General features: G+C 33.4%; 1 protein-coding gene across 1 annotated transcript in view; it reads right to left on the reverse strand.

Moving 5' to 3' along the window:
* Positions 1 to 649: 649 nt before the first annotated feature.
* Grip (Glutamate receptor interacting protein) overlaps positions 650 to 25,135 on the reverse strand; it is a 39,148-nt gene continuing 14,662 nt past the window's right edge. The window contains exons 3-16 of the mRNA XM_089638050.1: positions 9,838 to 10,085; positions 8,777 to 9,066; positions 7,042 to 7,226; positions 5,695 to 5,814; positions 5,439 to 5,601; positions 5,132 to 5,358; positions 4,911 to 5,056; positions 3,754 to 4,144; positions 3,517 to 3,672; positions 3,236 to 3,430; positions 2,546 to 3,142; positions 2,262 to 2,458; positions 1,994 to 2,092; positions 650 to 1,903 (exon numbers count right to left, since the gene is read on the reverse strand). Of these exons, the coding sequence (XP_089494176.1) occupies positions 1,835 to 1,903; positions 1,994 to 2,092; positions 2,262 to 2,458; positions 2,546 to 3,142; positions 3,236 to 3,430; positions 3,517 to 3,672; positions 3,754 to 4,144; positions 4,911 to 5,056; positions 5,132 to 5,358; positions 5,439 to 5,601; positions 5,695 to 5,814; positions 7,042 to 7,226; positions 8,777 to 9,066; positions 9,838 to 10,085 (3,083 nt within the window). The 3' untranslated portion in view covers positions 650 to 1,834. The remainder of the gene's footprint in view (positions 1,904 to 1,993; positions 2,093 to 2,261; positions 2,459 to 2,545; positions 3,143 to 3,235; positions 3,431 to 3,516; positions 3,673 to 3,753; positions 4,145 to 4,910; positions 5,057 to 5,131; positions 5,359 to 5,438; positions 5,602 to 5,694; positions 5,815 to 7,041; positions 7,227 to 8,776; positions 9,067 to 9,837; positions 10,086 to 25,135) is intronic.

Raw genomic sequence — 25,135 nt, forward strand, 5'->3', positions numbered from 1 at the left:
AGGATTCCATCCTTCATTTGGATCCATCATTTAAATTCATTAAAAGATCCATCATTTGGACGGAAGGCGAAAGTCTGCTTCAGTCACGAAACTCTCCCGAAGAGTAGTGGTGAACTCAGTGGCAGACCTAGGATGTTAAAAACAAACACCTTGTTATTGATTGTAAAACTGCCAGGATTCGCTCTGCCTGAGAAGACATGGATCTCGCTAGACAGCATCCTGTATAGTCACAGTCGCTGTGCGTATAATAGAATGCACAAATAGGGCCTAAAGGATTCTGAATTGTATGAATGTGGACACATTCAAACAACAAAACATCATTCATGCCCCCTTCATTAGTTTCCCAGAGACACATTTGTACTGAACGAAATAACTTCCTATGCCATCAACCAGCTGGATAACCTCAGCATCTTACTTTGATCTCCTCCAACTCCCCTCCACACGAAGAAGTAGAAGATTTGACTAATTTCTATTGGAATGGAATATCGTGATAAGGTTGCCATGGTACATAAATTTTGTTTTTCTCATCCCATTTCCTTGTATGTATTTCTATTTTACTGGAAATACTTACATATATAATTATATCAATTGAAAAAAAAACACATTAAATTAAATTTGTTTTATTCCTAGAAAGAATGAATAAATATGACAATGTTGTTACATATTAGTGACAGTACATGTTGGTATGCACCGTCATAACCTTTGTAATATTCTGTTAATATGTAGGTATGGACAAATTTGTATCTTGTATGGAAAACTATGAACATAATTCTGAATTTACATTATTTTTTTTATACTTTCATTTCATTACATAAACGAAGAAATAATAGTCTAATTAGATCAACTGACTGTTAAAATTGCCATAACACAGGGTAAAATAATGTTTTTACAGTAGTACCTACCTACAAATTTATAAATATTATTTTCTGACTAAACGTTTTTTCTCAACCTATCTTGCAATGTAAAAACCATTGGAACACAAACCTTAAGGCTCTAATAATGCTAGCTATATCTCTCGACCTTACAAATACATGTTTCATTAATAATCGTGATTAACATTACTTCGTATTATGTATAATAGTATGTACATAGTACATAAACTTTAATTTATTAAAACTGGTTTGGTATATGCTGTAATTAATTCATAATATGTAATATACATTCCCGCCACAGGCACCAATATGTCATGTTTTCCTTATACATAGTTAGCAAACTAACATAATCTGTAAATATTATTACATATTTCATAAATTCTTTGAATTATATGCATATTTAGGTACGTAATAATAATTATATGTATGTGACATTTAATTTGTAACTTACATATATAGTGAATACGTCCAGCATTATCTCTTTCCCCCATCAGTATTATTTTATGTACATAATATCTACTTTCTTTATTGATTCATATGAAATAATATCTATTTGTTAATGTGGTACATATTTGAGAATTATTTCATTGAGGCTTTGTGATAATGGAATAGACATGTTGCACTGCAGTCAAACTATTCTCGAAGTTCAACATTCATGTTTCATAATATTATTTTTTTACACCACAATATTTATTAGGTATGTTGAAGTTGAAACTACTGCACTTTGCGATTTTAAATATTGTTGTCAAATTCTCAGTTTTGAACATTCTTGTCATATGACCTCTATATTAATCACTTGGTCTGTCTGTCCAGGGAATTCTAAATGCATAATTATCACGGGTTTCTTCTAATGTTTATACATGTAGACATTGCTAGTTTCTTCAAAGTAATAAGAGTTCTCTTCCACAATTCATGTGAAATTTCGAAGTGCTCATTTAAAATTCACTAAAACACGTAATAATTTATATCGTCTTTGTGATGACATTACTTGTTTCTAAGTTGTTGGAATTGTTGTCTTCGCTCCATGAATCCTGAAAACAAAAGTAACTCATTACTTTCCACTCTAGTGTTGATATTCAAATATTATTCATGATACGGGAAGTGGTACATAGTTGTATTACCTTTAGCCTTTGTAAAACTAATTCGATTCTGTCTCCAGCCGAGGCGATGAGGGGCACTGTCAGACAACAATCGAAGTCCACAGTTCTTGTCCCATTGACCTTTGTTAATCAGAAATAATATTCATTATTCAACGTAACTCTTAATATGATAGGTTGTGATATTCGAAACAAAAATGGATTTGACACGCATATGAAATTGCCACTATTTCGTCAGCCATAAATTATGAAGCGACCATTGTTTGCATTATTTATAACTTTAATTAGGTACCTGTAAAATCCTATCAAACGGTCTAAGGAGTCCCACAATGTCTGCAGGTCCCCCTTTTCTTATGCGGTTGATGTAAACACCCCTCTCGTACAGTCCATCAGACACGGAGAAACCATAGTCATCATAGATTACATCCTTGTACAGAGTAACGTGGTGAATGGTTCCTTGGCTCGTCAATGCTTCCATATTGTAGAAACCTAAAATAATAAAATTAATTATTATCATTTTTTGTAACAACCTTGTTCGGAAAATAGTGATACAAGTTGTAAAACATGTTTATGTACCAGGAAAGTCAGAGTCATAGTTAGAGGTCCCAGGCAGTTGGTAAGCGGTTGGCAGTTGGAAGTTGCCAACAGTTCTCTGCCCATCGTAATTCCTCCGTGGCCCGTTATCCCCCATGTTCCCAAAAGCACTGTTGTTCGCACTTGATCCGCTGTCAGAGTTATTGTCATGATTTCTTTTATATGTTGATCTCAACTGAGGAGGGTTCATGTTGAAGGGACTGGGATCTTTGAAACTCCCCCCAATGGAGTCTGGTTTATTAAACATATGTGGATCTTCACAGTATGTATCATTCCCATTATTATAGTTGTGATTCGCTGCCAACTGATTCGTTCCTTCGTAGTTCTGATGGAAATTGTCATTCAACTTGAATCTACTGTTTTCGGAAGAGAAAGGACTTTTATCATTTTTGAATGTGCGTAATGTATTCGTAAAACTGTAATTTGGCATTGGCAGATCGTTAGAGTCATTAGATGCGTGTTCTTGTATTCTGTAGCCAGACGCTAATAACTTATTTTCGTCAGTGGGTAAATATGACATTCTATTTTCATTATTTCCTTTAAATTGACCGTCTGCCAGATCAGTGCTTTCATCTTTACCTGAAATATTCAAAAAATTGTTATGAGTATTAAAATGAGCAGGAAGCTTTACACCTGCGTCATACGTCTTACAAAACGTGAACAAGTAGTTACCTGGTGACATATTACTGTCCCTTGTAACACTAGAGGCAGGAGGTTGGCTGTCCCACGACTCTACTGCGCTATCTATAGAAGCCAGGCCCGGACTGGACTGCGAATTATTTGTAAAAGTGTTAGAGTCTCGATTACTATTGTAAGGGCCTTTCTCTACTTTCACAGGCACACTTATTTTTGATGTAGCGCCTCCATCTAATCAAGAATAAATAATATAATATAGAAAAAGGTGATTATTTTTATTAGTGGTACAGATAAAATTATACTCGCAAAGTACTCACATTGTCCTTTTCTTAAAACCTTCAACAGAACTCGATGATTTGAGTTTTGAAGCATATTGATTGCTTCTGATAATGGCTTTTGATGAACGCTTTGTCCGTTGATTGACAATATGTGGTCGCCTATTTTTAATGCACCCGATTTCTCAGCTAAACCACCTGAAGAGAAGAAACAACAAGATTACATTTAAAAATACAAATGTGTCCCAATACATAACAAAAAACAAAAGTTGATCCTACCTTTGACTAATCCACTCAATACAATGGGTTGAGTTGCATCTTCGCTTCCGGCAATGGTTAACCCTAACGGTCCATCATTTTGTTTCACTAATTCTATATCGAACACTGATTCTTCACAATTTGCTTCTCTTTCAATATTGTCATCAGTGTTATTATTTCCACTTAAATCACTATTGGCGAGTTGATTATTATGCTGCACTCGGCCATAAGTGCTTCCTGATTTTATTGAAGAACCGACTGATGAAGCTGATTCTAACATTCCATAGCCAAAATTTGGGGGTTTCATGAGATTGTTCCGAACATCTCTCCAGTCACTTCTAGGATCCATCTTACGAACTGTTAACATTATAATGTCGTCAGGAAAGTTTTGAAGAATATTGAAAGCGGCATCCTATAAATGGAATTAAAATTAATTAATATTTTTATTCTGAGACAACAAATTAATATTACGTCATATTATCACATTTCGGGGGGGTATATTTACCCTGGCGCTACGCTGTCTATGGGCGAAAATAAAGGTCCCGCGTGAATTTCTTTAATTTGTTTTAAATCGCTATATCTTCAAAACTAATTAAAATATTTTTATAAAAATTTCTACGCAGTAACTCAGCACACTCAAGCTATAAAAGTACTAAACGAAAATCGAATATTATTTGAAATGCAACTCAATTAACCTTGTAATATGTTTATTACTGTCTGCCTATCGGTATTTGCCCATTCCTGCTTCCTTTAAATACGCCCGACATCTCTCGCTCACTTGCACATAGGAGTTGAGTGAGTGCGAAACGGAGATAGATATTCGAATCGGGTTTCACGGTCATAAAAACTCATTCCAGGAATTGAATTATTACAATACCAAATAATATACTATCCTTTTGTTGAAATACCGATGTAAACGAAATGCATTTAGATAAATATAAAAAGAAGACTTGCATTACGATTCGTTAATTGTGTACATAGGGTTGGGACCTGTACAAAGAAATTGGTATATAATATTCATAAAAAAAACATTGAATAATTCCATCTTTTCTGCCATTGAAATGAGGCCGGCACAAAAGGTAGAACTACCATTCCGCCGTTAAGCATCAATCGACCGAACAGGTAGAACTACCTTTCCCGGCCGAAGTGTGTTAAGAATGTGATAGTAGAAAACGTACCAATGAAAGATTGTTGAGAGGTTGTGAATCGATCGCTATCAGTTGATCTCCAACTGCTAAAGTTCCACTCCGATATGCCACCGATCCAACTTTTATATTTGATATTATCATTGGTTCTTCTGCATTTGGTCCTCTTTGTTTATTACCTGAATTTTACAAGATATTAAGAAATACATAATATAAACCTGAATTAATTGAGTGAGGTTGAGACCCGTTGTTACCTGTGATGGTTACACCTAACCCCGCTCCACTTTTGGCTAATTTAACATTAAATACTCCGCTGGAAGCTTCTACGGAGTCTGCCATACTGAATTCAGCCTTTATATTTAAATATCTAATACAGTTTGTGTCATTGCGCTTTTGGAGTACATCGTTTGCTGCGTTAGCCGTCAAGTTTTGCTGGGAATTAATGCAAATGATTCTGTCTCCCAATTGCAGGCAACCACTCCTGGAAAAAAACAAGATGTAGTGTTTGAAACATTGATGCAATAAATATTGTTGGATTCGCTGCATTGAAAGTATTCATACCTGTAAGCAGGAGATTGGTGGGTTATATGCGAAATGAGCAATAATTCTCTGTCTTCGCAGACCGTGATTCCACTGTCATGGTTTGGTGGAATTTCTAATTGAAGGGACAGGATTTCGGAACGGCATACTCCGACACCGGTGACAAAATTATTGTGTAGGTAATCTACAAAAACACATAACATTTTTAAACAAATTAAATATGTAGAGAAAATTAGAGAAATTAAATATAAATTCATATGGGTTGTTTGAAATGTACCTGGATCCATTTCAAAAGTTTTTGGTACAGAACTTTGTCTAAGTTGTCTGTTTTGTCTGTGAGATTTCCTGGAATTCAAGGTGGACATTCCTGATACAGGGCTGCCAGGCTGCTGCATTCCTGTTGAAATATTTTTTTATGATACATTTACATCTACTCCGAAATATTTGTACGATTACTGCACAAGAGTTGAAATAGCCTAAACCCAGTGAAAATATGAAAGTAATTCTCATTTGGGGAATGTTATGAGGCGGTAATTATGGTAATGGCAGGTTAGGAAGAATGACTATTCAGATTTGGTAGCTAAACATAGATTATGCCATTTCACCCAAGATTTTGTGAAATCTCACTACAGCGATACTCGCGAGTATCCATAAACTTGTCGAATTCCGCTGCAAGCTTAATACAAATAATGAAATGCTCTTGGTTTGAACTTAATTACTACAAGAAATAACTAGTTGTGTCGTGGGAGATGGTAAAATACATACATCAATGTAAAAGATGCTTTAAAGTTCCAATTTTTTCTCAATGTTAAGTTTAAGGGTTTGGAAATACGCATACATTATTAAAATAACCTAAACCAATACCCTAAAAACCTATTTTGTACATAGTTACTTAAACCCACGACTTAAATAGTTGTCATAATTAGATATTTAAGTTGAAATCAAGTGTTGTTTTTTTAAAGAGCCTTTGCATGCAGCGGAATTTGACAAGTTTACCCAGAGTATATACCACTCTGGATTAGGCTGCAAATTTACTAAATACATCATTTAAATCGATGTGAGATATTTAATTTAATTTGACCATCCCAGAATGCTGGGTCCAAAGCCTAGGAGCTTGCGCTCTACCACCGAAGCCATCAATTTAGAAGTTTTCAACCATTCATTATTGATTGACTGAGCAAAGCGAAGTCCATAAATAAACCACTCACGCAAAGTTCTTTTTTAACTCGACCGTTTTGCATTTTGTCCCTCTGTACAGTTTCCACTTCAAGATGGTGGCCATTTTAATGGTTTAGAAAAGATTCTTTTTTTAAATGTGAAATCGTTGTGTTTATGTGGACTTTCTTATCTGCATTTTTTCAATATTATGGTACCTACCTGCCCAAAGAACGTTTGAAAAAAGAATTTACTGTCTATAGTGACTTTTTTAATGACAAATTGTATGATCATTGAATTTTTAAAAATAATATTTTTTTATAATTAAGTAGGTAAATATTTACACCTATTTACAAATAATATGATTTCAGAGGAAATTTTGGTTGTTATTTATTAAATAACATACTTTTTGAATGTGAGGTTTACTCAACTGTTCACAGAACTACTAGTACATATTACGTATGGTTACCTCTAGTTTTCCCCATTCTATAATTTTTAAGTAGCATGTGCACGGGGAGGATTTGGAGCTGAGTGAATCCCTTGCCGCTACAGTTCTCCATGTAGCACATAACTTCCTCAGGCGTGTAGGAGGCATTGTCCACAGTGAGGTCGTCTACCGCCAGGATCTGATCTCCGGGGTGAAGCGCTCCACACCTGCAACAGGTTATATTATTATATTAAAACCAACTTGTACATGTTTTTGTTATTTGTTTTTGGGGTATTATGCCGTGTTGCGCTAACTCCTTTTTTAGCCAACGTTTCGGACAGCATTGCAGTGTCCATCATCAGGGCAGATGTGTTATTTATAAGTAATAATTTAGTAAAATAACACATCTGCCCTGATGATGGACACTGCAATGCTGTCCGAAACGTTGGCTAAAAAAGGAGTTAGCGCAACACGGCATAATACCCCAAAACAAATAACAAAAATACTTTTGGCCGTGAAAATCTTAAATCAAACTTGTACATGGTATAAAACCACGATGAACATGGTAAAAACATTACACTTGTGGATTAACACTTCAATAGTGGTGTACGAAATTCAAATTTGTATGGTGAGATACTATTCAGCTTTACACAAATTATTATATTGTTGATGATTTTTTAACTCACAAATAATTGCCAAAGTTGCCTCAAAATTGTGAAAAATCGATTTCTTTAATTCCCCATTTTTTATAATTTGTAACACAAATAAAGAAAGTAGCACATATCCGTACTAGAATTTTGCTACACTTTTGATTAAAAACATAATTTTTCAATTTGGTTGGGTATTTTGGCCTCATATCCAAATTTAAGATTTGTATTAAAAAGGTTGCGCAACCCTTAATGGTGCAAATTCAAATTGAAAAATCTTTATTGTACCTATGTATAAAATATAAAGTACAAACTATGGGTGTATATTGGGGTACTGCAGGGTAGGAGGGGACTGGGGGTGGTGACTTTATTGCTCACCGGTGAGCAATAAGGTATACAGATAGAGTCAGATTTGACATTCGAAATATTGGCCACGCATATAGGATCATTGTCGATATGAGATATCTCGGTTATCAGTCAGTTACAAGCGCTCGTCGGGCACAGGTCTCCGGCGATAACGTCAAAACGCTGACATACACGCTGAGATATTGCACAAGTCGTACTGGAAAATATAGGGAAAGCAATGGTATAACCTTTCATCGGTTGGTAGGGTTTTACCATAATCATTTGTCGTGTATATTGACTTATTAATGTGAAACTCGTGGAGAATTTGCTGTGGGGTCCGCGGCCGCCGTTCACCTTTGACACGTTTGTTGAATTTGTTCGCGGTCGGAAGGATTCGGGCAACATCGACAGTTGTCACACCCCCCTTCCTATTTCCCGCATGGGAACAATATTTTACACTGATATTGCAAGGAATGTAGCCTCTATTTATATATAAATGTCGATGTGCCAAGATACATTCAGGCTCGCGCTCTATAAAAGGGTTTACCTGTACTTTGTTTTGACTCAACATGCTCCCTGAAATAATAATAATAATTTAACCATATTAAATATGTATTATACAATTTTTTTTTACTATCTACTTTTCATTTGGTTTTAAAGACATTCTATTGTGATATTACTGCTCTCCAGTCGCGAATTTTAATTTCTTATTTCAGCTTGATCTTTTGACAGCCCTGCCACAATTCACTTTGCTGTCTTATGTAATAAATACAATCCAAATTTACCTGTCTGAGATACTGGCCGGCAGTATGGACTCCACAAATGTCCCGGGATGTCCGTCTGCACTCTGGTAATTGGCACTCGCACCGAAGCACTCTTCGTTATAGCTCTTGTCGGTGAGAATTAGTCCCAGGTCTTCGTTGCATCCCCTCTCTATCTCTATGAGGAGAGGTCCCGTTGCAAACTTAACGGACTCCATTATAGAGATATCATATTCCACAGTGAGGTTGGTGATTGGTGGACATGTCTGCAGGATTTGGTACGCTTCTGCTAGTGACTTATTTGCTAACGATATCTGAAATTCACAGAATTTTTTGTTTTAGTGCGAATCATGAATTCTAGGCGATGAAATAAATGATTTTTTATATTATTGTTTGGGGATCAATTTCCAATTGTCACGGAGTTTTTGGAAAAATAAAATATGATTTACAGATAAGTACCTAATTTTGCTGTTGTTTATCATTTGGCATCCTTTTAAAGGTCTAAAATAAATCATCGAAAATTGTACCATAACATTTTTGATTTTTCTATTTTATTTATTAATTATGGATGACTAATAAGTAGTTCCAAAGAGTATGTATGTAAAATTTATGCTAGTTTAAAAAAAACAATAATTTTTTGTTACTCCTGTAAAGTTGACAAAATGGACGAGATATACTAAAAGGAGACGAATTGTTCTGCAGAATGGTATCAAAATGTTTTTTAACTTATGTTTCTAGGAAAAAACTGTAAATTGTTAGATAAACAGTGGTTACTATTAAACACAGTGAACACTGTGAAGAGGTTTCTGGATGTTTTAACACTTTTAACAAAAGGTTTCAATTAGTGCAATTAGTCCAGGCGCACGCAAGCAACTTTAGTTGCTCAAAAGTTGTGCAAAATCGTCCATAGACAACACATGTACTGAAATGGTATAAGCTTTGTATATATGCCCCCAGGCGATTCTTCAGGCGGTAACTAAACCACTGCCTCCCAAACTTTCGGTATGTCCTGATAAAGTTGCGTTTGTGTTACATAGTTTCTTTCTTTGGAAAAATAATGTTATAGGTAATATGAGAGGTCTTACATTATCAACTTTGAGTAGCCTATCGCCAGGTTTGATCCTGTGCGTGCGGTAGGCTGGGCCGTTGGGCCTCACGTGAGTGACCAGCAGCGCCCCCGGCCTAGCGCCCCCCGTGCCTCCCTGGCCTCCACAGCCCACCGCGGAGCCTCCACCACCCCCCGCCGCGCGCAGGGTGACCCCCAGCGAGCCCCCCTCGCGCTCCACGGGCACTACGGCCACCCTGCTTGTGATGCAAAGGGAACTTTGGGAATCTGAAAACAAATAATTAAAAAAAATTATATTTTCCAGAAAATTAAAGACAAAATTTGAAGCAAAATTATTTAAAAAATACCACTTTTAGTTAATTAATATCTCCTTTTCAGTGAACTCTAAAACTTGGATTTGCTTTGAATTCAATTGTCATTTTCAAAATTGGAACTGATTGTGGGAACAATTCAGATAAGCAATATAAGATAAATATATTCATATATATTTCAATAAATATTCATATAAGTAGGTTAGTACCAAAATAATTTATTTTAAGAAATTAATTAGTAATCTTACATTTGAAATCTGTGTTTCTATTGTTTAATTTTTTGGCAGATGTCGTAATTTTTGCTGACGGTTTTCATTCGAAAGGTAAATTCCTGATAGTTTCTAAAACTGACACTGTTTGTTTTTTTCAGGCAGTGAATAATCCTGTAAATATTTTCAGCTTCTCAAATCCTAAAATAAATTATAACGTCCCGTGATTTTTCACGTGTCTGCGCTAGTATATAATATAATATGCATATAAATTATAACCTATGTTGGTGTTTCGAAAATACCCACCGAAAAATCTACTTCAAATTTATATTTTCATTCAATTCAATATGAAAAAGCAAAATCGTAATTTTTTAATATTTAAAAGTGAACGTAGACATTAGAAACGCCGCACCAGGTTCTTTTTCACCCTTTGTCCATCCTATCTTTCTTCACTTCTGTGAAATATGTTGATGTCTCTAACAAAACAATAGGCTCTGCCACACGTATACTTCGGAGCGGCATGGCAGTACGACGCACCGCTCCAGGCCGCCGCACAGTGGGCTGAAAATCGCCTTTCATAGGCATAAAGACTTGAATTTTCAAGGGTATTTTTTTTGGCTAGAAATGGATTCTGCTGATCATTACTATGCTATAAAATTTCGTACGAAGCAATTGCGTGTACAGATGAAGGAGTAATCATTTTTTAAAGAAATAATTGTATGGCACTGACATTAAAAATGAGGCTATCTCTGGAATCATAAGGTTGGCCATTCTATCCTTACACACAGATATACTACTATTTATTTGTAATTTTTTGACATATTCGTTTTGTGGCGCAACTTGCGTTTTTTTTTTTAAATCCTCAAAGTCGAAAAAAACACTTTTTAATGTTGATGATTCATTTTAATGCTTAAACGCTTTACATATGAGTATGCTTTGTTTGGTTTACAATATTTGATTCCAGAGATAGCCTTATTTTTAATGTCAGTGCCATACAATTTTTTCATTAAAAAATTATAACTCCTTCATTTGTACACGCAATTGCTTCGTACGAAATTTTATAGCATAGTAATGATCAGCAGAATCCATTTCTAGCCAAAAAAATACCCTTGAAAATTCAAGTCTCTATGTCTATGAAAGGCGATTTTCAGCCCACTGTGCGCCGCGCAGTTTGTTATCGCAAACTTATGCCAAATTAACACTATCTTGGTGCGCCGCGAAGCATGATGATTGATGCCACGTGACATCCGGAGATTGACGGATGGCGCGGCCGGCCGGTCTTTGGGCACAATAAGGATGCAGATTAAGGCGATGCACTACGTCGTGTAATATTTTAAATTGGGCCGCTATCAATAACAACCCTTACGTAGATGGCGATAAGGTTTAAATTCCCGCTTAACACCATGGCCAAAAAGTGCCTTTTATTTTATTTTGTGGATGTTCAGGCATAAATATTAAATTTTTTTCCGATCATTTTATAAATAACTTAATTTGCCACACCATACAATAAAATCATAACCGAAAATGGGTACGCAAGTAGGAGATTTTGAACTTTAAAGCAGTTTCATAGGCCTATACATTATTTTTTTCTGGGCTTATAAAAAGAATTATATAAAAAAATACTCGATTATTTTAAAGGTCAAGATGTACTCTACTCGCAGTATTTAACTAAAGCATCTGAAACATTTCTAGGCGACCAAATTTTCATACCAAAAACACATGATTTTGCATTACTACGTATGACGTATGACATCGCCTTAAATGTTATATATTATGTTATGTTTTGGTATTTAACATTCTGTAGTGACTGTAGTAAATTTGTGTATATTTTTATTTTCTTGTTCCTCCATTTCTCCAACCGTTTGCTTAATTGCATCTGCAATTCTGCTAGTTTTGAACAGATTTTATATTATATTTTCGTATTTCAAATTCAACCCTTTTTTAGATAAGACGCTATATTCCTTAGTTACTTTTATAAAAGTTTCGGCAAATACCTTACTGTCTAAGTCGCCTCCAGTAAGTACATTTTGATTAAATATATCTTCTCTTGAATTTCTGAACCCCAAGTTGAAAAGACCACGAACCGCAACTGGTTATGACACCGCACCTAATAAGTAAGTATGTATTGTATCTACCTACACAAAATTCGCGTCATAGTTCGCAGTCGTCTCATAAACCCATAAAACATAATGCCGGCATATTTCGGTCACGCCATGACTCGGGTTATAAATTATTAGCAACTTCCCCGTTACGGTGTGTAGATTGTATATTGCCTCCGAAAATAATGTGCTCCCAGAGAAAGTGATAAAAACAATAAGGAGGACCGGCGTGTGTTGTTTTTTTCCTGTTTTGAAGACATGTCTGGTCTGGGAGCTTTTGAAGATTTGATTTCATGCAAAGCGTGATAGACGCGCGTCGAGGTAAGCTGAGACGTTTGCCTTCCATTAATTATATGAAATATTTTCCTTGTCTTACTAAATTACTGTAATAACTAATAACGATGCTTGTGCGTGAAAATGTGTCGCTAAATGGAATAAAAAGGAGTAACGAGTTTTTGTAATGAGTTTAATAAAAAAATAATACTATAATTATGAAGTTTTCCCAAATTTTATGAGCTATATATACCTCAATGTGATTAACTTGTGATGATATATTGGCCGTTGTACAAAAGATGATTTTTTTCAATGAAATATTTTTTCCAGGTACCTATTCTTCGGGTATCACGCTTTGCAAAGATGAACAATTGTAGATAGGTATAAGTGTGTAGGTAACCTACATCTAAAAATAATCAGATTATTCGATGTTTAATATTAGATAAGAGTTATATTTCTGGGGCAATGCTAGAAGTGTCTATGTCAATATTAGATATTAGTTATATATCTGGGGCAATGCTGGAAGTGTTTATGTCAATATTAGATGTGAGTTATATTTCTGGGGCAGTGCTTACACTGGCGGATCGTGACTTTTGAGAGTGATAGGGTGCCAAGTTTGAAAAATTCGACATTATTGACGATTTTCAGGAAATTTCAGTTTGGCACGGATTTCCTGAAAATCTTCATACAAAAAAAAGAATTTTAGAAAAAAAAAAATTATTCGGATACAACAACATCAATAATGCCATTTTTGTTAATATTAACACTCTAGTACACGCAAAAGTCACGATCCGCCACTGAATGCTAGAAGTATCTATGTCAATATTATATAATTTGAGTTATATTTCTAGGGCAATGCTAGAAGTGTCTGATGTGTCAATTTTATGATTCGTTTTATTTTAGTTTATTTGGGAAACAAACATGTTAGGTACGTGGTTGCATGAACTAGAGAAGTTTCCGCATAAGAATAAATTTTTTTTGTATTTCTTGGGCATTAACTATGTAACCATTTCTAGACATTTTTGTTTTATTGAGTTTTATTTTCCAATGTACATTTGTTTATTTTGCTACCGGTTTCGACATAACCGATTTAAGATTGCTAGTTAATAACACGATTGTGTCGAAACCGGAAGCAAAGTAAACAAAATTTATGTAACAAGAATGTACATTGGAAAATAAAACAAAAAAGAATAAAGATTGTTTGTGAAAAACGCAGAAACAATATTTTGACTTCTGCAACACAAGGCAATAGTAATAAGGGTATTTTTTACTTATTTTTGAATCTCGAAAAAATTAACAAAAATAACGATAATGAAGGCATTTTTACGTTGACGAATAAATTTTCCGTAAATAAGCGTTTTCTATATTATAATGATGTTGTAGCCATTTGGAACCGTTTCGGAATGTGCGGTTTTAGACCATTTTTAAAATCAATAATTATGAATGAAAATACTAACATCACACATTTTTAGTCCGATAATCAGAATCAGAAAATAAAAATAAAATCTTCCGTACATTTTAACGGTTTTCATACTTTGTGAAATTTTTTAATTAAACTAGACCGCTTGACATAGGCATTAATACCATTAAAAATGGGACGTTTTGGAGTACCTACCAACTTCTTGTTACCTAAATCAAATTACCAAACACTGACATAGGCACTTTTAGCGTAGCCCCCAGATTTATACAATGGAATAGTTCTGAAACGTGATTATCAACTTTATTATTTACTAGCTGCACCCCGACACGCGTTTTTGTGGTTCAGTCTGTCTGTGCAGAAAGAGAAAATATAGCGCTTTTTTGTTGTTTGTTTTTGGGGTGTTATGCCGTGTTACGCTTACTCCTTCTTTAGCCGACGTTTCGGACAGCGTTGCAGTGTCCATCATCAGGGCAGATCCGCCCTGATCTGCCCTGATGATGGACACTGCAACGCTGTCCGAAACGTCGGCTAAAGAAGGAGTTAGCGCAACACGGCATAACACCCCAAAAACAAACAACAAAAATGCTTTTGGCCGTGAGAATCTAAAAACTTACCAATATAGCGCTTGTTCATTTACGTCCAAAAGATGGCACTGTTTTTTTTATAAAACATCCTTTTACCTGTCACTGTATTCGAATGCAAAATTGTGTCAAAATGTCAAAGCAATCAGTGAAGAACTTTAGGAGATTTAAGATTAAGATAAGATTTGGAACAAACGAACAATAACATTTTTATTTATATAGATTTAGATATGAAAATAAAAAATGAAGAGTTGCGTCGGCATTGGTTTATTATGCCTCTTGGTAGGGGACTAATTTTTTCGTCGGCAGCTGTCGGTCACTCATCATTTTTAATATCATTTTTGTCAAGAAAGATTTATGATTATACTTCTTCAGGAGCTCGCACGAACGGCACGAATTTATAGGGACCCACTTTTTTAGTTAGGTAAGTACATACTCTATGCAGTCTATACACGCACAACGCATAATAATATTATTTAGCACATTATACAGATATCATTATACTTAGTATTATGTCGATTCATACACAGTCAAAAATTATACATTATCAAACAATTTATTCGGACTCGTTAAAAATAGAAATAAGTGCTCACAAAAAAACAACGACTAGACAATTGATTTCAAGAAATGCCCCCCCCCCTCGCTTAACAATTTTATTTGTATATTCTTCTTGCCAAGAATAGATTAAAAATTGTATTAGATAGGTGGGTCTTTTAAATAAACTTCCCAGTTAATTTTCATACGAAAGAAAGTTATTGAGGTGATTTTTATAATATTAGGCATTATAATAATTGTGAGTATAGCGTTGCAAAAGACATTGGATAAAAACGTCACGCCAATAAGAGAGAAACGCGAATAAACTAATCAGCATCACCACTTGCAATTTTGGAGGCGGGCTTGGGTGCCGCCGCACAGTGGGCTGATAATCGCCATTCATAGATTGGCTAGAAATGGATTCTGCTGATCATTACTATGCTATAAGATTTCGTATGAAGCAATTGCGTGTACAAATGAAGGAGTTATCATTTTTTTAAGAAAAAAATGTATTGCACTGACATTAAAAATGAGGTTATCTCTGGAATCATAAGGTTGGCCATTATATCCTTACACACAGATATACTACTATTTATTTGTATTTTTTTTGACATACTTCGTATTGTGGCGCAACTTGTGTTTTTTTTTTTAAATCCTCAAAGTTGAAAAAAACACTTTTTAATGTTGATGATTCATTTTAATGCTTTACATATGAGTAGGCTTGCAGTGTAAATAAAATATTGTAAACTAGACAAAGCATAATGGTAACAAATATAATGGTCAACCTTATGATTCCAGAGATAGCCTTATTTTTAATGTCAGTGCCATTAAAATTTATCTTAAAAAAATGATAACTCCTTCATTTATACACGCAATTGCTTCATACGAAATTTTATAGCATAGTAATGATCAGCAGAATCCATTTCTAGCCAAAAAAATACCCTTGAAAATTCAAGTCTCTATGTCTATGAAAGGCGATTTTAAGCCCACTGTGCGCCGCCCCGGGAGAAATTTATTGGATAACCAACACATCTGCCATAGGTTACCCCAAGTGGTTCGATACGGCCGGTGATTTAGCAGGGGTGCTCGGGTTTATCGGGTGAGGTGTGTTCAGGATACACCTGCCCACCAACTGCGTGGCGTGTCAAATCGGGAGAGGCTGGTTTGGGGGATCCTTCGACCTCTTCAACCGGTTTCTCGACCCGTCGCACTTTGGACGGAATGGAAAAAAAACGCGAATTAAGTGGTTTTTGCATACGTTAATTTTTTTAATATTTATATTTTTTTTAGTGTAGTACAATAGTTTCTGCATTTTATGTGTTAATTTAAATATGTCAATAGGGCTTGATGGAAGTTTGGCAACGCTGCAAAGTGTGTCGTAAGTTGAATGTTCGGCATCGCGTTTTTCAGTTCATTCCTACGCGTGAGCAGAGACGGTTGTGTAATAAGTGACTTTTGGATATATTTACAAAAGTTTCTTATGGCTGACATTCCTCAAGGTATTCTTAATTTAATTTACAAAACTATATATCAATATATCATGTGTGTGAGATTTGAACTAACATCTAATTTTACACTATTTTTGGATTTTTTTGCTGTTAAAATGCATATTTCAATTAGCATTTAGAAACAAAACATCGTTTGTTCCCATTTATGAATATATAAGTATTTTAGACTGAAGTCTCACCTTTAATGTCATATATAAATTGTGATCATCTTTTGTCCTTCCTTGAACAATTTTGTTATTTTCAGGAAGGCCTATATGCATTCTCCGGAGAGAATTATTCGAGGCATTAAAAAAACGGGGTATATTAAATGCCACTTCTGCGAAATTAAAATAGTTTTTAATTAATTACGTAACACAAAAATACCACATAGCGGCAGGTTCTAACATTGTTATGTACCTTTCTAATACTTGTACAACCTTTGAACCTATTATGCTTCATTCACTATCTATTATTTGTCCGTCGCACCAATGCATATCAAAATCAACATTTTGATTGTCGCCATATCTCTTGTCTATTGTAAATTTCCATGTTTACTATTAATTGACTTTATTTACCACACTAGTTAAATACAAGATTACTATAAGATGCATTACGCTCTGTTTCAAGGCAGATTCATTCTAGATTTCAGTTTGGAAACATTTCACTTAGAGACATTTAACTCTGTAAAAACTCTACTATATAATATGTAACCATAAACAATTGTAAGACTTACAAATAAAATTATAAAACCGTGTTAAGTGTTTTCATCAATAGAATCCATAACAAAAAATTGGTGTCAGAAGTGCGATATGGTCTAAGTTAATACTACATGGAAACATTATTTCGATAATACTGTAGTATTCTTGACTGTAACAAAAGAACTCTGGATTCTACGAGTAACTTTTAATTATTTGTGACTAGTGACGTTGTTGCAAAAAAAAAAAAATTTTGCAAAAAGCCGAACAGCACCAAGAAGAAAGAAACAAGAAGATTCCCAAACATCCCTGGATCTTACCACAAACACAACAATTCTACACTTCACCTTCACCTTCACATCGCGGACCTGCCTTGCTGAGTATTTTTGATAAAGTACGTTGTTGCCCTTTGCTGTGCAAATAGCCGAAAATCAAGAAGATTCTACACCTTGACGTCGCACGTCGCGGACCTGCCTTGCTGAAGATGGAATGGTTTTTCATATTTTTGTAAGTTTGATTATTGTTTCATGAATTCTAAAGAATCTCATACGTAGCATTTAAAATCTCTTTTCTTATTATTAATTTACAATTATCGCTTTGTTAAAAATGACTGAACAAGAAGTATCTCTTCAATTTTTAACACAATTCATTAGTACATTTGATGGTAATACAAATAATCTTCACACATTCATTAAAAATTGTGATTATGCTTATAAACTAGCATCTAAAGCTCAAAAAGATATTATTTTTAAATATATTCAAACCAAAGTTACTGGAAAAGCTGATTTAATAACATCATGTAGAAATTTGCGTACATGGGAGGAATACAAAAGTTTTCTTGAAGAAAATTTTGCTGATTCGAAAAGTTTTCCACAACTATTATTAGAGTTGCAGACATGTAAACAAAATAGAAATGAGAGTGTTCTCAACTTTACACAAAGAATTGAAAGGTGCTATTCAAATTTAATGAGAGCTACTAAAGCAGAAACTGTCGACATCACTGAATTAATAGGAAAAAATTCTATGATTAAACAAATGGCTCTTCAAGCATTTTTAATGGGCGCATTACCGCAGTACAGCATTATTTTGAGGGCTAGAAACCCAAAAACCTTTGAAGAAGCTTCAATATTTGCAATTAACGAAGAAAAAATGCTCAATTTTACAGAACAAAGTAATTCAAACCAAAAATTTTGCTCTATTTGTAAAAAATCAGGACATATATCTATAAATTGCTTCCACAATAAAGATAAACGTGTCAACCAAGTAAAATCATTTAGTAACTTCACTTCAAAAAATTCTCAGTGCAAAAATAATAATACTGTAAACACGCATCGAAACATCACAATAACGTGTTTCTTTTGTCAAAAACGTGGACACTACAAAAAAGATTGTTGGAAATATAAAAATTTCTTAGAAAAGAAAGCTTCGGAAAACTTCCAAGACCCTTCGTTCCCTACCGAAACGAAGAAGGTCAACACGTTACAGGTAGAATATTAAATAATCTTGAAAATATTACAGCATATATCAAAATCCCCATTAAAGAATGTAAAAATAAATATGTCAAACTATTATTAGACAGTGGCGCAGATATATCACTAATTAACCCTATGGTTTTAGATGGTGAAACAGTATACAATGATAAAGAAATAATTAAAATTAGAGGAATTAACGCTGAAAAATCGACTGAAACGTTAGGATCTGTCAAATTGAACTTATTATTCAACGGTATCCCAATTTCTAATAAGATGCATTTATTGCCTCGAGCAACAAATGTTCCACTCGATGGACTTATCGGAAATGATTTCCTAAGAAAAGTAAATGCCAAAATTAATTACAGCAACAATACATTATGTATAGGTAAAAGTTCTATGCAAATCCATTTTAAAACAAAAAGTTCGGATGTCAAAAACAATAATTCGGTAATTATTGTACAGGCTCGCACAGAGACCTTAGTTGAATTCAATGTTTTGAATCCTGAAATAGGAGAGGGACTCGTTCCAGAAATAGAGATTATGGAAGGAGTTTATCTTTGTAGAAGTATAACAAAGGTTAATTCAAAGTCAAAAGCAATTACGTCTATTTTAAATACGACAGAAAAAGCAGTAAAAGTTAAGAAAATGGAATTGATATTGGAAAAATTTTGTGAAAAAGATAGCAAAATGTTAGAAGCTGATTGCGATGATAGAACGATAAAAAGGAAAGTTAAATGCAAAAATAAAAACATTTTTCAATTCAACAAAATAAGAGAAAATATTGATAATAGGTACGAACTTTTAAAAGCATCATTACGGACTGAACATTTAAATAAAGAAGAAGAACGATCACTTTTTTCAATTTGTCGAGACTATAACGATATTTTTCACTTGGAAGGAGATACATTGAGTCAAACCGATTCGATAAGGCATGAAATAAATACTACAACACAGATTCCAATACACGCAAAAACATATAGATACCCCGAGGTACATAAAAAGGAAGTAAATGATCAAATAAAAAAAATGTTGGACCAAAGAATAATTAAAGATTCAAATTCAGCATGGTCATCTCCTTTGTGGGTAGTGCCCAAGAAGAAAGATGCAACAGGTCAAGTAAAATATAGAGTAGTGATTGATTACCGTAAATTAAATGAGGTCACTGTAGGCGATGCTTACAACTTACCCAACATCACAGAGATATTAGATCAATTAGGACACTCAAAGTACTTCACCACCTTAGATCTTGCATCAGGATTTCACCAAATCCCAATGAAACCGGAAGATTCACATAAAACAGCATTTTCCACCCCTCTAGGACATTACGAGTTTTTAAGGATGCCGTTTGGGTTAAAAAACGGTCCTGCAACATTTCAAAGGGTTATAAATAACGTTTTAGCTGGTATACAAGGAATAAGATGTTTTGCATACCTAGATGATATAGTTATTTATGCCGATACAATAGAGACTCACGAGGTTAGGTTAAAAGAGGTATTCCAAAAATTAAGATTACACAATTTAAAATTACAGCCTGATAAATGTGAATTTATGCGTAATGAAGTCATGTATTTAGGTCACGTTATATCAGAAAATGGAGTTAAACCAAACCCAGATAAAATTCAAATCATAAAAAATTACCCTATTCCAAAAAATCCAAAAGATATGAAGTCATTTTTAGGACTTGCTGGATATTACAGACGTTTTATTAAAGATTTTAGCAAAATCGCTCAACCTCTCTCCCAATTATTAAAGAAGGATATTCCATTCATTTGGAAGGAAAAACAACAAGAATCTTTTGATATACTTCGAGAACATTTAATTCATGAACCAATATTACAGTTCCCCAATTTCAGTAAAACATTTAATGTCACCACAGATGCAAGTAATTTTGCTATCGGTGCAGTATTATCTCAAGGTGAGATTTCTAAAGATTTGCCAATATCCTTTGCTTCCAGAACACTAAATAAAGCCGAATCAAATTATTCAACGACAGAACGTGAACTTTTAGCTATAATTTATGCAGTTAAACATTTTAGACCTTATTTGTATGGTGTAAAATTCAATATAATAACGGATCATAGACCTTTAGTTTGGTTATTTAATACAAAAGACCCTGGCTCTCGCTTACTTCGTTGGCGTTTAAAATTGGAAGAATATCAGTATAATATAATATATAAACCCGGAAAACTTAATTCTAATGCCGATGCGTTATCTAGAATTGATCATTCTCAAATATTACACTTTAGAATAAACCCTGAACCAAATTCTTACGAAGAATTTATAAAGTCTCATTATAAAGATAAAACCATTATTGACTGCAAAAATATTGTTGAAACAGACGAATGTCTTCTAATACGGAAAGATAATTTATGTAACTTTATTTCCAATGATAAGGAAATGTCCGAAGGTTTGTCTATGGAGATAAGGAATTTAATCAATAATCACGATGATATAAAGAAAAGTAAAACGAATGTAAGAGATATATTATATTCAGAACTAAATAACATATTTAACGTTTACCATCTTATAACAATGGAACATTTTTGGGATAAACCAACATACGAAGATATTTTCTGTTGTTTTCTTAAATTAAAAAATGTATTAATTTCACAAGGAAAGAAATCGCTTTCAATTCCTGAACTAGCTCGCAGTGATAATAATTTAAATTGGAATAAAATAAAAACTATTATTTATTACGTCTTTGCAAACTCCGGAATCATGGTAACTATTTGTAAAAATAAAATAAGTTATCCAGATCCCAAGGATATAGCTAAATTAATAGAGGAGAATCACGATTCTCCACAATCAGGACACTCGGGGTTTCATCGAACGTATAATAGAATGAAAGAGAGATATAATTGGAAAAATATGAGAAAAGACATAAGAAACTACATTAAAAAATGTGAATCATGTCAAAAAAATAAAATTTCTCGTAAAAGATTTATTCATCCAATGGAAATAACTACAACTTCTGAGAAACCTTTTGAAAGGATATCTTTAGATATTGTAGGTCCGTTACCCTTATCCGAAAATGGAAATAAATATATTCTCACGTTACAAGACGACCTAACAAAATTTTCGCAAGCATTTCCAATTCCAAATCATGAAGCAATTACTATTGCAAAGGAGTTAGTCAATAACTTCATTTGTGTATTCGGAATACCAAATCGAATTCTTACAGATCAAGGAAAAGATTTTACGTCAATTATTTTAAAGGAAGTTGCAAAACTATTTAAAATTAAACAAATCCAAACAACAGCTTATCACCCCCAGTCCAACGGTGCATTGGAAAGGTCTCACGCGACCTTAGCAGATTACTTAAAACATTACATTTCAGAAAAACAAACAGATTGGGACGAGTGGATAAATTTAGCAATGTTTTCGTATAATACAACGCCTCATACCAGTACTAGGTATACGCCATACGAATTAATTTTCGGTTTAAAACCAGAACTTCCAACGTCATTAACACAAAAACCTCAATTCAAATATACATATGATAATTATGTTGACAATTTAAAGTTGAAACTGAACAAATCACAAGAAATTGCACGCGAACATGTTCAAGTCCAAAAGATAAGATCAAAAGAGAACTTTGATAAGAACATTTCTAGTAATGAACTTTATAACGTTAACGATTTAGTCTATTTAAGAAACGAAACAACGAAGAGTAATCATTCCAAAAAATTATCACCTAATTATCAAGGCCCCTATAGAATTGTTAAAATTAATTCGAAAGTAAACTGTACTATACAAATAAAGAAAAAATATGTTAAAGTACATTTCAATCGTTTAAAAAAGGCTATTGTTTCAGATTGATGACATGGTTGCCTTACGATAATGGATTCAACTGGACGCAAATATCTTCGTCCGCAGAGATATATTATGAACACGTTAATATGATTAATTTTATAGAGAGTTATTGGAATGTAGTAACATACATTGATTTAGACATATATTTTGATAATAAGTTAATATTAATTGATAAAACATATAGCAATATACAACTATTATGTAATGACGATAACATCATGCATAAAAGTTTTTCTCCTTGCGAACCGCATTTAAATATTTTACATCAACTAATAATAGTATTAAAGCAAAAGGATAAGACGCTAAAACAATTTATAGGACAACCAAAAATAAGAGTAAAACGTGGTTGGATAGATATGGTAGGTACAGTATTTAAAACTGTATTTGGAACCTTAGATAATAATGACGCGCTTTATTATGATGAAGCAATTGATTCTCTAAACACAGGTGATAAAGACTTATATAATATGTTAAAACAGCAAACTCAAATAGTGAAAACAACTATAACAAATTTTAATAATACGATAACTAATCTTGAAAGAAATGAAGAAATATTTAATAAAAATTTCGTAAAATTAAAGTCGTTTACTACAAACATTAGCGATGTCATATTTAATTTAGAATTGAAGCAAGAAATAGAAAAACATCTTACCCTATTGAATTTAATCACAACAGAATTACAAAACGAATATACGCTTATCATAAACGCATTAATGCTTTCCAAAAATAATATAATACACCCATTTATTATCACACCTCAGCAATATATTGAAGAAATAAGTAAGTCCTTGCCTTATTTACCGAATTCCGTATCTTATCCTGTCCCACCAAATATAAAAAATGTTAATATTTTAATGTCAATGGTAAAAATTGACATTGCATATGTAAATAGAAGAATAATTTTTGTTATATCAAACCCTTTGTGTAGTTATGTAAGCTATAATTTATACAAGTTAATACCTTTGCCTATGAAAAGACAAGACGATTTATATGTTTTTATTATGCCTAATGTTAAATATTTAGCTATCGCCGAGAGTAAAACAAATTATGTTACTCTTGATAATATAGATTCGTGTAAACAAACCATTTTAGATAAAGCGATTTGTAAAACCACAAACATTTATTATAATCTACATGAAAGATCTATTTGTGAAACAGAATTACTAATCGAACCTTCTCATATGCCTCCGAATTGTGAAACCAGAATAATGAATACGATTAACGAAATTTGGCATACTACAAATAAAGGAACGAAATGGATTTTTGTGCTCCCTAAACCAACATTGGTTACAATTAAATGTAAGAATTCTGAACCAACCGATGTTAAATTACAGAATACAGGAATATTAATTATAAAGCCAAAATGCAAACTTTACACTAGTTCAACAGTGATTGTTAATGTAGAAGACCAATATTATAATATATCAAATCAAACAGCTTCAAAATCAATAATTCCCCTGTTCAATATAACTGATGATAATTTTTGCAATATAAATCAAACACAAAATGTCAAAATAAATATTCCATTAATAATACCAAAAATATTTACTCTAGATAAAGATGATTTAATTTTAGCAAGCCATACGTTAAATAAAATGTACGATGACTTGGAAAATATACCCGAAGACCATATTGTAATTAGAATTATGAAAAATAACTTTTTTTCCTATGTATTTTTAAGTTTAATAATCATTTACATTTTATATAAACTATTTAAGTGTTACACATCTAGAAGAGATCATTTTAAAGGTGATTCTCGTGTAAGATTAATAAATTACTTGAACATTTGTAAAACAAAAGACAAAAGAGAAGCAAACGTAGAAATGGAAGAAAACGTTACCGGGTCCACTGATGAATCCCTAACGCTCAGACGAAGTACAAGACTTCGAACTGATGTGAGATAATGATGGACGCCACATTATCTCATCTTAACGAGGAAGGTGTTATGTACCTTTCTAATACTTGTACAACCTTTGAACCTATTATGCTTCATTCACTATCTATTATTTGTCCGTCGCACCAATGCATATCAAAATCAACATTTTGATTGTCGCCATATCTCTTGTCTATTGTAAATTTCCATGTTTACTATTAATTGACTTTATTTACCACACTAGTTAAATACAAGATTACTATAAGATGCATTACGCTCTGTTTCAAGGCAGATTCATTCTAGATTTCAGTTTGGAAACATTTCACTTAGAGACATTTAACTCTGTAAAAACTCTACTATATAATATGTAACCATAAACAATTGTAAGACTTACAAATAAAATTATAAAACCGTGTTAAGTGTTTTCATCAATAGAATCCATAACATTATACACGCAATTGCTTCATACGAAATTTTATAGCATAGTAATGATCAGCAGAATCCATTTCTAGCCAAAAAAATACCCTTGAAAATTCAAGTCTCTATGTCT

Source organism: Hesperophylax consimilis, chromosome 1 (assembly GCF_061612785.1).
Source record: "Hesperophylax consimilis isolate HC1 chromosome 1, BYU_Hcon_1.0, whole genome shotgun sequence".
NCBI lineage: Eukaryota > Metazoa > Arthropoda > Insecta > Trichoptera > Limnephilidae > Hesperophylax > Hesperophylax consimilis.